The 12,971-nt window shown below is 37.8% G+C and overlaps 1 protein-coding gene across 4 annotated transcripts in view; it reads right to left on the reverse strand.

The window, feature by feature from the left end:
- The window catches only part of koko (cyclin-Q), a 109,589-nt gene that overhangs the window by 81,564 nt on the left and 15,054 nt on the right, over window positions 1-12,971 (reverse strand). For 2 of the 4 annotated variants that reach the window (XM_067148297.2, XM_067148298.2), the window contains 2 exons: window positions 10,237-10,374; window positions 7,668-7,799 (listed from right to left, as the gene is read on the reverse strand). In XM_067148297.2, the coding sequence (XP_067004398.1) occupies window positions 7,668-7,799; window positions 10,237-10,246 (142 nt within the window). In that variant the 5' untranslated portion in view covers window positions 10,247-10,374. The remainder of the gene's footprint in view (window positions 1-7,667; window positions 7,800-10,236; window positions 10,375-12,971) is intronic. The other 2 variants (XM_067148300.2, XM_067148299.2) reach the window with 1 other exon arrangement.

The raw sequence follows: 12,971 nt of genomic DNA on the forward strand, positions 1-12,971 counted from the left end.
TTTCCTTTAATTTACAGTCATGGTTAAGGCAGAATGGAGTTTCTCCACCAGAAAATGCAACAAAAGATGAGCTGCAAAGGTTGTGTAATATGAATCGAAGTCACTTAAAGAGGTACAGAAGCACGTAAACATAAGTTTAGATAATGTTGTTTACACTCGTGTATTTGACTTCATGTATGCATAACAATATTTCTCTGTTTCTTTAAAACCAGGTACATTGTTGACGAGATGCTGCACAGTGAAGACCATACTGTCTTACGACTTCCTCCATACCACTCATTTTTCAATGCCATCGAATTTGTATGGTCTGTGGCAAAACAGTATTATAACAAAACAGTGGCTTCAAGACCTGGTCACGGATTGGACAGAGCTACAGCTGTGTGGAAAGAATCTCTTGATCAGGTAGGCCAAGTGGAAATGTTATTTACTGGATATGGGCAAGTGGAGTTTATAATATACTTGTCAGGTTGTGATACTTCAATATATCTTATAGGTGACAGCAGAGATGTGGAGAAATGAAGTGAAACACACTGAGAAGAAGATTGTCGAGTTATACAATAATGAGGTGAGAGGTCTTCCTGAAGTGGAGGAACTAGTCATTCATCATGGAAGCAGTGAATCAGAGGAGGAAGATGAATAAGATGAAGAAGAAGAAGAAAGAAGAGAAGCCAAGGAGTTAGCTGTACCATTGTAAGAGCCATTCCATGAGATTAAGAATGTTATAACTTTGCTTGGAAATAATACATTTCTGATTGCCCCGTCCTTTCAGATATAACGAAGTTACATTTCAAAATTGTGGGAATTGTGTATCTACAAGTTACAGGGCGGTATAGATGTGCAGGTGGGGATCAGTGTCCAATCGGAGTGAAATTATCTAGAACTGCTGTGGCGCAATGTGAGGAGGAGCGGGCGAGGGGGGGAGAGAGAGAGGGAGACAGCACTCTGTCACCAATACACGATGTAAACATTGTACGCCTGTTAAAATACTGACATAACTCAAATTTTATACACTATCTAATGGTTTTCCACAGTTCTCTGAAAGTCACAACTCACATACATACTGTATATATAGAGAGAGAATTACATATAAAAATACCTGTGTCAACAATAAGTAGCCCACATATTAAATATAAATCAATTTGCTTTACGTCGCACCAACACAGATAGGTCTTATGGCAACAAAGAGGATAGAAGAGATAGGAAAGGGCTAGAAGTGGGAAGGAAGCGGCCGTGGTCTTAATTAAGGTACAGCACACGCATGTGTCTGGTGTGAAAATGGGAAACCACCGAAAACCATTTTAACGGCTGCCGACGGTAGGATTTGAACCCACCATTCCCCGAATGCAAGCTCATAGCTACGCGACCCTAAACGCACCGCCAACTAATTCGGTCATCTTTGAAAATGTCTTTTTCTATCAGCAGAGGCTTTTTTAAAATCGTCATATTTTGTATAGGCTACAGGAGATGTACAGTAGCCCACTGGTTTTCTGATTAAACATCTTTTTTTGCTAGTTGCTTAACGTCGCACCGACACAGATAGGTCTTATGGCGACGATGGGACAGGAAATAGCTAGGAGTGGGAAGGAAGCGGCCGTGGCCTTAATTAAGGTACAGCCCCAGCATTTGCCTGGTGTGAAAATGTTTTCCCACTATCAACTTTTAGGGTTTTTTGAGACGTCGAGGTGCTGGAATTTAGTCCTGCAGGAGCTCTTTTATGTGTCAGTAAATCTACTGACACGAGGCTGAGCACCTTCAAATACCACCGCACTGAGCTCGGCCCTGCCAAGTTGGGTTCAGAAGGCCAGCGCCTCGACCGTCTGAGCCACTCAGCCAGGCGTGGAGGCTAGAGAGCTGAGTTTAAGTAATTGTCGAACATCAACTAGTTATAAAGATACTGATTGATTAAACTAATACAGTAATTAGAATAACCTAATTGCCTACCTACTTACAACCTAGGTACTTTGGAATTGTGTTCTATCTTTTTAACACTGCAAATAAATCCATGTATTGTTTAAAACTCCCTGTAAGAAGAGGACAGTGAATGCGAGTAGGTATTATTTTCAAATGAGCTGAGCTCGAGAGTCCATTATAGCATATGATTTTTTCAGTGTACCATGACTCTCTATGTATTGCTTCAGAGGAAGTTCAGCTCCCCGCCGAAGTCCAGTGTACCGATAATGAACCGTGTGTGTGTTGTGTCTCACTGATCCGTGACTGCGTACGATTCTCTCAGTGTGCCATGATTCACTGTGTCTCGCTGCAGCGAAAGCTCGGCTCCCCGCCAGTGTCCAGTGTGCCGATAAGGAGCCGTGTGTGTCGCGTGGCTCACTGAGCCGTGATTGTGCATGATTTGTGTGCCGTGAGCTTGCCGTTCCTGTGAATCGATTCACTCGGACACTTGAATGAATCGATACACTGCTTCGAATCATGCACTCAGTAGCCTACACTAGTACAGGTACATAGTACATTACCATTAAGATAGATAGCATTGCAAAGTAATTCGTCTTTACCATAATAATAATAATAATAATAATAATAATAATAATAATCGTTTGGCCTCAGCTACCGTGTGCAGACATTTCGAGTTGACGCCATCTGGTTGTCTGCTCGTCAATTTTGACGTTCCGTTATACTCTGGGCCCACTAGATGGCAGACCGAGTAAACCGAAACTCTCTTGGGCGTCTGTGGCTGAGATTTAATTAATTTTGTCGGGTAAACACCAAATGTGTCACCAGAGATCTTTTACATGCCGACATCGTACGACATGAAGTGTCGAATGGACTTTTTTCTACCCTTCAAAAATCCGACTACCTCTGCCGGGTTTGAACCCGCTATCTTGGGATTCGGAGGCCGTCACTCTACCACTGATCCACAGAGGCAGCTGTCTTTACCATGAAATACATCGTCGTCGTACATGACTGAATTACTATCAATATATCTTAGAGAAACTGTAATGTACATGAAACCGAAATTGAGTTCAATTTCCACGATACCCAATCAAGAGTCTGTATTGGCTTGTGACAAAACCACTGTATTCTTCCGAAAACCACTGATAGGGACAGGTTTGGTTGTGATCCACCGAAAACAAATTATAATGACCGGTTAGGTAGTGATCCATCGAAAACCACTGATTGTCGCAGAGTTAGGTTAGGTTCGACAGGATTTGTAATTGAGCGACTGTTGTCATTGAAAGCAATGTCGTGACGACTGAAGGCAATAAACATAAAACTGAATCCATTGGTCTACAAAGTTTTCATTCAGTAGATACGCTAGGAACTGGCGAACCAAAACCGTACACACAAAGTTTACAGGAATCAACAAAACAGGACATTAATTCGTGGTACTCACTGTTCTTTAAAGGGAAGAAATATCCAGTCAACAATAGCTGCAGTGAACATGCTTTTTCACTATTATTGTCTGGCCCCATGGCTAAATGGTTAGCGTGCTGGCCTTTGGTCACAGGGTGTGGGTTTGATTCCCGAGAGGGTGGGGAATTTGAAGCACCGTTGGTTAATTTCTCTGGCACGGGGGCTGGGTGTATGTCGTCTTCATCAACATTTCACTATTATTGTGTAAAATAGAAACTTACTAGTTTTGACAAGTACAGTATTTTCAACAGTGACTCCTGAATGATGACGGGCAGGATGTCCAACCTCACTAATCTATGTTCCAGACTATTTCTACTAAAAAAATTGTATTTGTCATCTAATGTGATTTTGCAATTTTTGCTGAATATTTATGTGGCTGAAATGAAGGTGGATTAGCTACATGGTCTCCTTTATATAGGAAGAATAAAACCCTCTTCAGGAATGCCAATCTCAAAGTCCATAGTCTTTTTAGCGTTGTCACACAGCTGAAATTCACTTTAGAGGTAATTGTAAAAAGTCATATATAGGCTCTACAGATACATAGTACATTACCAATTACATCTCGATTGCACACTGCATAGCGGTTTTGCTCTATAGATAAATCATATTATAGTGAAAAAAATTTGTTTTAAAAAAAAACATCTGTCTGGCATGAAGGTCCAGAAGGAAAATACTTTCATTGGAATTCTTATTTATGTGTTCACCACCCTAGTAGGTTTAAATATACCTTATAAATACTTTGTAAGACCCATTCTCGAACATGGATCTGCATGTTGGGATGCGTACAGGATGGGTTTAATAAATTCCCTAGAGAAAGTTCAAAGAAGAGCGATGCGTTTTGTAACTGGGAATAGGAGGAATACCATTAATTGGGAAAGTCTTGAATCTAGAAGAACTAGAGCTCGCCTGTGTGGTCTTTATAAGAGCTATACGGGAATGGCTGCTTGGAGTTGTATTAGGAATAGGTTAGAACCTCCCTCATACTTATCGAGAAATTATCATAAGCATAAAATTAGGGCCAGAAACCAGCATACGGATGTGGGCAAGTTTTCCTTCGTCAAAAGGACCATAAGGGATTGGAATAAATTACCTGCGGCAGTCTTTGACAGATTCCCTTCTGGTATCAAGTCATTTAAGAAGACCATTTGTGTAAAATGAAAAGTAAAAGTTGTAAATTACGGGCACTGAATTTGTGATTTTCTGCTTGGTTTCGATTGTGAAATTGGGAGGCTTTTTCTTGTGGTATTCTCTTTCCAGGGAAGTGCTTGCTGTACTCATGTTTTTGTAATTGTTGTTGTTCTTGGTTAATTAACAATGTTTTTAACTTTATTTTATTATCACTTGTAACATTAAGCTAGTAGTAAGCTCAATCTATAGTTTTGTAAGCCATAGTAGCAAGTATTGGAAATAATTAAATTGTGTATGAAACTGTACATGATGCTGGATTTGGATGACTAGTAGTATTTCTTGTAATATTTTTTTCCATGGAATTCCTTTTTGTACTCGAGTTGTAGTTGTTGGGTAGTATGTTTTAACTTTATTATCACTTGTAGTGTTAAGCTAGTAGTAAGTTCAATCTATAGTATTGTAATTTGTAGTGTTAAGTACTGGAAATTCTTCAGTTGTGTGTGAATATGTATATAATGACACTGGATTTAGAAAGTTAAATTAGTAGTATTTCTTGCTTGTTGTAATGTTGTTGTTGTAGGGTAATTACGGTTTAACTTCACTTTATTATCACTTATAATGTTAAGCTAGTAGTAAGGTCAACCTATAATATTGTAAGCCATATTGTTAAGCACTGTAAATGCTTAAGTTGTGTGTGAATTTGTATATGATGTTGCTCGATTTAGAATATTAAACTAGCAGTAATTCTTGTTATATTTTCCTTCCATATATCTGCTTCTTGTACTCTAGTTGTTTGTTTGTTGTAGTTGGGTAATTATGTTAACTTTATTATCACATTACTGTATGTGACCGTTGCCACCGGGATATTTCCCATTTGCAATTTATTAATACTTTATTAATAATAATAATAATAATAATAATAATAATAATAATGAGTGACAGGGGTTTAACGTAATTTGGAAGGAATGTTTTGCGTATGATAAATGAGTACCAGGTTAACTATTGGGGGCAAAGGCGGTCATGCGTAGAGCTAACCACTCCACCCCACCAAGTGCCAACTTTATGGCTAGTGGAAGCCTTCACCTTCCACCCTTCCAATGGCTTTCATGGTTTGTACGGAGATGACTTTGCTGTTTGCTTTTTAAATATTAGTATTCATGTTTATTATGTTTGTTTATTCATACCCCTGCTTTGTAATTCAGTGACCATGGAATGGCTCTAAATGTTGTAAATTATATTTACTTGTATTTATTTCCTTTTTCCTTATTGCACACGTTTGTTGTTGTTATTATTATTACTACTACATATCGCTTAACATGTAAATAAACTAATATTTAATGCAGTAAATAATGCTTATCTCTTCGGATTCATTTCTTCGTTGCATATTCGTTTTGCTATGACAACATGACTCCTTTATGATATAAATAAATATAAAATAAAAGTATTTCTTCCCAAACATATTTGTTATACGTGCACCAATCAGAGAACCAACTAGGGAAGTACCTCTTACTAAGGTGCATAATGTTTTTGCATACATGTATAAATGAAGAATTGAAGATCCATATACAGGTAAGTGGGTCGCCCATGTGGTAGGCCTATTACGCGTGAACTGGCTGTGCAGTTTGATCACATTGCTGTGAGCTTGGTTTCAGGAGATGGTGATGGATTCAAACCCCACAGTCGGCAGGTCTGAAGTTTTTTTGCCCGCCTAGCCCTCTTTCCTATCCAATTCTTGCCTCACAACCTGTCTTCATGTGATTTAAGCCAATATATATGTAAAAATCTGGTAACGTTGTTTGACTCATAGTGCTCCTGTACATTGGTTTCTGTAATGTTGAAAGCTTGAGATACACCAACTTGTAAGCTGAAAATATGTTTAAAATGCCAAATGCCGAAAACCGTAAAAGTTCTTAGTGGGATGTAAAGCTGTTAGCATTATTATTAAAAGGAAGGACATATGTCGTATGTGGTAAGTCCTTGAACTTGCAGAAATTGCAACGGATTATACAATCTATATTACCTCCCCCCTTCCTTTAAGAATGCAGTCATAGTAATGCATACATCAGAATAAAGGCAGGAAATGTTTATAATTTAAGCGAGTGAAGGAGAGAATGTATGACTAGCTCAGGTTGGCGGATTCGAGTTCGGCGGTATTTGAAAGTGCTCAAATACGCCAGCCTCATGTCTAGATCTACTGGTACATAAAGAACTCTTGCGGGACGAAATACTGGCACCTCGGTGTATGTGAAAACGATAGAAGTAGATAGTAAAACTAATATTCAATTCTGCAGTGAGCTTGAAAGCTGACCTAATTTCCGTTCACGTAGCTTGGCACATCAGTATTCCTATATGTTTCCTGAGAACCGTGAAGATATAACCAGCCTGCAGGCTGAAAATATGCCCAATCTCACTCCTTACTGGTTACCGGTATTGAAGAGAGAAGGAAATGTTCGCGCAAAAGAAAGGGAAGTCACTGGATGTCTGGAACTTTCGAAAATCACACTGCAAAGACTTACTAAATAAATTGCATCGTTTAACACGCCCCTCTTTTAAAGAATATGGTTATAGTACGCCTACTGTATATCAAAATAAAGACAGATATATGTAACATTAATTTGAGTGAGAAAGGGTGTTTATTTCCTTAATTTCTCATTGAGCGTGGAAACCGACTTAATTATGAATATCTTGATTTATTTCATCTTAACTTTTATCATTTACTAGGGTAGGGAAACATTTATTATCGGTGTTTACATTGAGGTTAGTTTGTTATGGTTATGTCTGGTGATTTTAATATGTAACCAGGCAGGTTGGCAGCAGTGATCAGCCATTACAAAAAAGAGAAAAGAAGAGCATCGGGCGGCGATATGTACTTTCTGGGGTATTTCGTTACGTGGCGATTACTATAGTACACACCACTACCCCAGCGAGCCGTGGTGCTGATCAATATAGCTGCCCGTTTCAAGGAGTAGTCCCGTTTGACCTAGCTAAGCACTACTCCATTATTATTCTCACCTTCCTGTTGCTTCCTCATTCCTATATAAGGTCATTCTTAAATAAATAGATTTATTAATAATTAATGAGGAAAAGTATGTTCCATTTAAGCAACATTCAAGATTACAATAATTACTACTTTCTTTCTTGTCTCATCATTTACATGCTATTATACTTACCACATTCAAAGATAAATCGAACTGCAATGAAGTTGTTTTCTACTTCTCTGTAGTCAATAGTTGGTATCTGCTTACTCTTTTCACGCTGTAGTTGCATAACATCAATGACATCCTTCATACTGTCAACTTCTCCTTTAAAAAAAAAAACACCAACAAACTGCATATATATCTAATAACATAAACCACAAATGCTACTTAAAATTAATTTAGTGTTTTAGTTAATTTCAGTTATTTAGGAAAAATGTATTGAATTATAATAAGATTTAGATAATTGTACAGAGCATTCCACTTCTGGCATAAAATGGTTAAAGGGCATACATTGTACTGTCATCCGTGGATTTTTTTTTTTTTTTTCCATTATGCCAAATATCTTCCAAACCTCCCTGAATTCCCTTCATCCAGTTATTTCCCCTTAGCCATGTTACATTACATATCTTCTTGGTCACCATGTTGTCGTCAATCCCCATAAGGTGTCCCACGATTCTTCAAGTTTCCCTTCTGTATCAAGCTTGAAATTCGTTCTACACTTTTGTACAGCTCCTGCCTCAATTTACACACCCAAAATTTACCCCATTTACCCCATACATCTCCCAAGATCTTTCTTTGCTCCTTTTCCAACTGTATACAAGATTCTTCTGCCCAATGTCAGCATATCCACTGCGTACATTAAGGTGTTTCTGATGGTTGTCGTGTTGCAATTTGGCGTTCCTCGATAGGCTCTTCTTACCATAACTTGTCTTGTCTATGATACAGTTACTGCAGTAGTTGTGTTCTATCTGCTGTATTCACTGTTCTGTAGTTTATCTGTTATGTTCTCACTCAGGTACCGGAAGCTGTCAACTCTCTCTACCATTTGGCTTCCTATTTTCCAGTCAGTCTCTGCATTTAGCACCTTGGTCTTGTAAGCTATCTTCAGGCCAACCTCCGCCACAAACTCAACTAAGTTTGCCAGTGCCGTCTTTGCGTTTTCCCTATTCTCGTGTAGCAATGCCATATCATCTGTTAAGATCAGGCAGTCCACTGTAATGTTGCGCCTGATCTTGTACTTAACTTTATTCACTGTTTCACCAGGTTAAACAGCATCGGTAACAGCCCATTCTCTTGGTGAACTCCTGTCTTTATTTTAAAGCTGTCCAGCAGTGTACACCAGTATCTGACCCTGGCAGTAGTTGCCTCCAGTGTTTCTCTCACTAATTCATGTGTCATATTATCCAGGCGACTGTTATGTAGCATGTCAGTTACTGTATTCCTGTATATTGCGTCGTAGGCTTTTATCAAGTCCACAGAGGTCACTTATTATGTTTCTTCCTTTCCTCCGTTCTATTACCTCTTGAGTCCAAAAATCTGTTCTGCACTGTTTCTTCCTTTTCAGAAAATGCCCTGGAATGGCTCAAGCTGTACTTTCACCCTGTTCAGCAACAGTCTGCTAGTACCTTGTACTAGATGTTTTATAGGGAAATGCCTCTCCAGTCAAAACTTTTTTTCCTTCTTCCTTGTGTATTATTACGATATGGCTTCTTTCCAACCCAATCTGGCAAACTCAATGTCGTGGCTTGCTGAAACAGCATCCTGTGTTTAGTTTGATGGTTGCAATCCTTATTGAGCGGTCGGTGTGTGTAGGTTTCCTGTACACCATGTGGGACAGATTTGGATTTTTGATTTTTGTGTGGATGCTGTTGAGATAATGTAGAAAATCAAGCAATTTAGCTTCACTGTATGTTGATAGGACAAAAGTGTTATGCACATAGCAGTAGCATCTGGTGGGCTTATGTACCGCAACCATTAGTGTGGACGTCTCAAACTTTTCTATGTAGAAATTTACAATGACCATACTTGAGGGGCTTCCCAACAGTTTGTTTAAAACATCTGCCATTCGACTGGAAGTATGTGGCCCATAAGCAACGACTGAAGAGTCATGACGATGGCAATGTCAGCTAGACAGAAAATTGTAACTTACAGTGGCAAGTTCAGTAAACAAAGGGATACAGATCATCATGTCAGTGCTATTAATGTTTAACCCTTCCAGCATGTTTTACAAAATGTTTGGAGTTCCTAATGTAAGCATTTGCCCAGTGTTCCTGAAGTAGTGGAGATAGGTACCTAGCCACACCATAGGTTGGAGGACTAATTGCACTGACAATGGGACATAATGCGACGTCAGCTTTGTGAATCTTGGCGAGATCGTATCTGTGGTAGTAATGTACAGGATGTCCAACAGTACCGCTAATTATATAAAGGTGGTTCCTACCTACTAATTATATCTTTGTACTTTGAATAGTATAATAAATAATATTTAGATTAATGCTTTCATGGCCTCTAAGTTAATTGTAGACACGATAATAAGATTTTGAGCTTTTGCTATGTCAGAACTGCCATCTTAAAGTGGAAAGCTCTGCAGACAATATCAATCAAAGCTTTTTTTAAATAACATAGTACAAACAAATAAAAAGCAACAATTATAAAAAGAGAAGAGAGACAGAGAAACATTAAAATAAAATTCCTACAAGTATAAATTTTGAAGCATTAATACACGCATACTAAAGAAATGGAAATATATACAGGAACCTACCGTTCTGCATCGTGCTTTCCTTTCACAGTTCCTTATTTTAAAAATCTTTATGGATTTTGGAATTCTCGTTAATCAACATAGGAGACGGATAATGACACATACCACCACTATCCTGTGTCTAACCTTTGTTTAATGGAGCTGCCAAATCAAACATCATTTTCAGTACACAGGAAAAGAAAAGACATTTATCAATAAACAAGTATTTCAACGATTCTACAAACACACATTTACAAAACAAAGGATATTTAAGATTACATTAACCACATATAAGATACCGATTAATCCATGATTTTTAAAAAAAAGGGGGGGGGGTGTGTGTGTAAAATGTATGTCCTTACTTTTCTCACACCAGCATTTAGTATAGTGAAAGAGAGGAACTCGGTTTAATTTTGAACCAATTCTACTTGTCTATAAGATCTTAACGTACCACAAGTACTTGCAATGTGAACAAATTTAGATGGTGAACATAAAATGTGCCTGAACTTATTTTCATATAGGTCTAGCATTATGTATATATATAAAAGAAATAGCTCCCTTTGTGGATCAGTGGTAGTGCGTCGGCCTCAAATGCAAATGGTTTAAGGGATTTTTTTGCCTTAATAATCCTGTTTGGGGTGATTTAAATTTAAAATATAATTTCTAATCCTCAGAAGGTATTTCATTATTCTATTAATCTTATTTAATAATGTTTCTCTAAACTGAAATAAGTCCACTTTCTTTTCATGTATTCTATTGACTATTGTTAATTAATTTCTGACTACCAAGTCTCTTGTTTTTGGAAGGAAAATTATTTTAAAAATCACAGCAATGTGTTAACGTTCACCTATTTTTCTAAAATTTATATTAACCTGTTTTAGAATTAACGTTAGTCTATATGGTTGAGACGTTCTCACCAATCATCCTTGCAAAATATAACACTTCATAATTCTGTTTTAATGAACCTTGTCTTTATCCAATAGTTCTAAAATACAGGATAAGATTGAAATAATGAAAACAATACTGTTTTAATGATGGTAATTTTCAATTGCTTCTAACTGGGCGTTGTCATATGTTTTTCATATCAATTATCATGTTCCCTTAGTGACGATTTTAAATAAATGATGTTTTTGACTCTTTTGGATCTCATGATTGAGACACGAACATTGGAGATCTCCCTGAGAATTATGTTTAATTGTGGGTTAATGATCTTGTGTAATTCAAGAATTTGTTTAGTTCTTAACTACTGGATGTCTGTTTGTCTCAATTTGGAAATTAAAAACAGTTTCCAAAATGTTGTACCTTGGTGCCATTCTAACTAGCAATAACATCTGTGAAATAGATATCAGGAGAAAGACTGTGATGGCTAAGAACATTATAACTCAACTATCTCATATTTGAAAGCATCGCTCCATTTCAGAATAAGCTAAAGAAGAGACTAGTTCAAACTCCGGTTTCCTCTTTCTTCCTCTATTGTGCTGAAACATGTACCTTACGAGCTGTAGATAAGAAAAGATCAACTCATTTGAGATATAGTGCCAGAGAAGAATGCTTCACATCCCTTGGACAGCATTTCATTCCTCTATGGTGCTAAAACGTGGACCTTATGAGCTGCAGACAGGAGGAGGATCAACTCATTTCAGATATGATGCTGGAGAATAATGCTTTGATCCCTTGGACAGAATTTTGTACCAATGAGTCTATCCTGAATGAGCCAAACATCAATATCAGATTATCATCAGTGTGCCGTCAAAGAATTCTCCAATTCTTTGGCCATATCATGCAACCCAGAGAAGCGAGCCCTGAAGAGCGTTGCAATTTTAGGAGATGTGCCTGGGAAGAGGGAGCGTGGATGAACTGCTTTACACTGGACAGACTGCATAAAACGTCCCACCAAGACATGGAAACAGATACAAAGAAATATTCTCAAAGATCACAACCCTCACGATTGAGGGAATGATAAGAAATAGTAGTTTAGAGGAAGATCTAAAAATTAAATCTTAACTGATCGTAAAACTAATAATAATGAAAATATTTAAGCTTTTATTTATAAAATTTATTTCCTGTTTCACACAGTTGTTAATCTTAACAAAAAAAAAAAATCCTTTTTAATAACGAGAGGAGGAATAGTAAAGGGTAGGCAAAAAGTAACTAGGTAGTAATTAATTACTGTAGAATTTTTAATATCATTAGAATCCTAAGGAAAACAGTAGGCCTATGTAAATGGAAGTACAGATGCTGCACTTGCAACAACAAAGATGTCTGACTGTTAGGGAGCAAGCGCAGATGGCCACATGCTACTGTAAGTTAGTAATTCCAAAATTCTGTTCTTATTTAGAGATGGTGGCATACTGTGAAGGGAAGGAATGCCACAATGTGTCAAGAGACAATAAAGAATTGTCACTCAAAACAAGTAACTACAGGTTTTGTTAAGGATGCAAGAAAAGGAGACCATCTACCCACGTCCTGGACTGAGGAGAATGCGATGAATATGAAGGAAATGTTCAATCACAGCCTGGCTAAATCAACATGTCAGGCAGTTAGTGAAAGCAGACTCACAAGATACATGATACGGAAGGAATTAAAGGAGGAGCTGCATTTCCGCCCATGAAAACCGCATCACATGCAGCAGTTGACACAAGAAGGCTGCGACCGCAGCAAGGAGAGGAGATGGTGGTAATTATTATTTTAAGAGGAAGTTTAACTGGGCAACCACCCTCTCTTACTACTAATCAGAGGTAAAAACGGGAGAGATCGGA

This window comes from Anabrus simplex, chromosome 5 (genome assembly GCF_040414725.1).
Source record: "Anabrus simplex isolate iqAnaSimp1 chromosome 5, ASM4041472v1, whole genome shotgun sequence".
NCBI classification, from domain to species: Eukaryota; Metazoa; Arthropoda; class Insecta; order Orthoptera; family Tettigoniidae; genus Anabrus; species Anabrus simplex.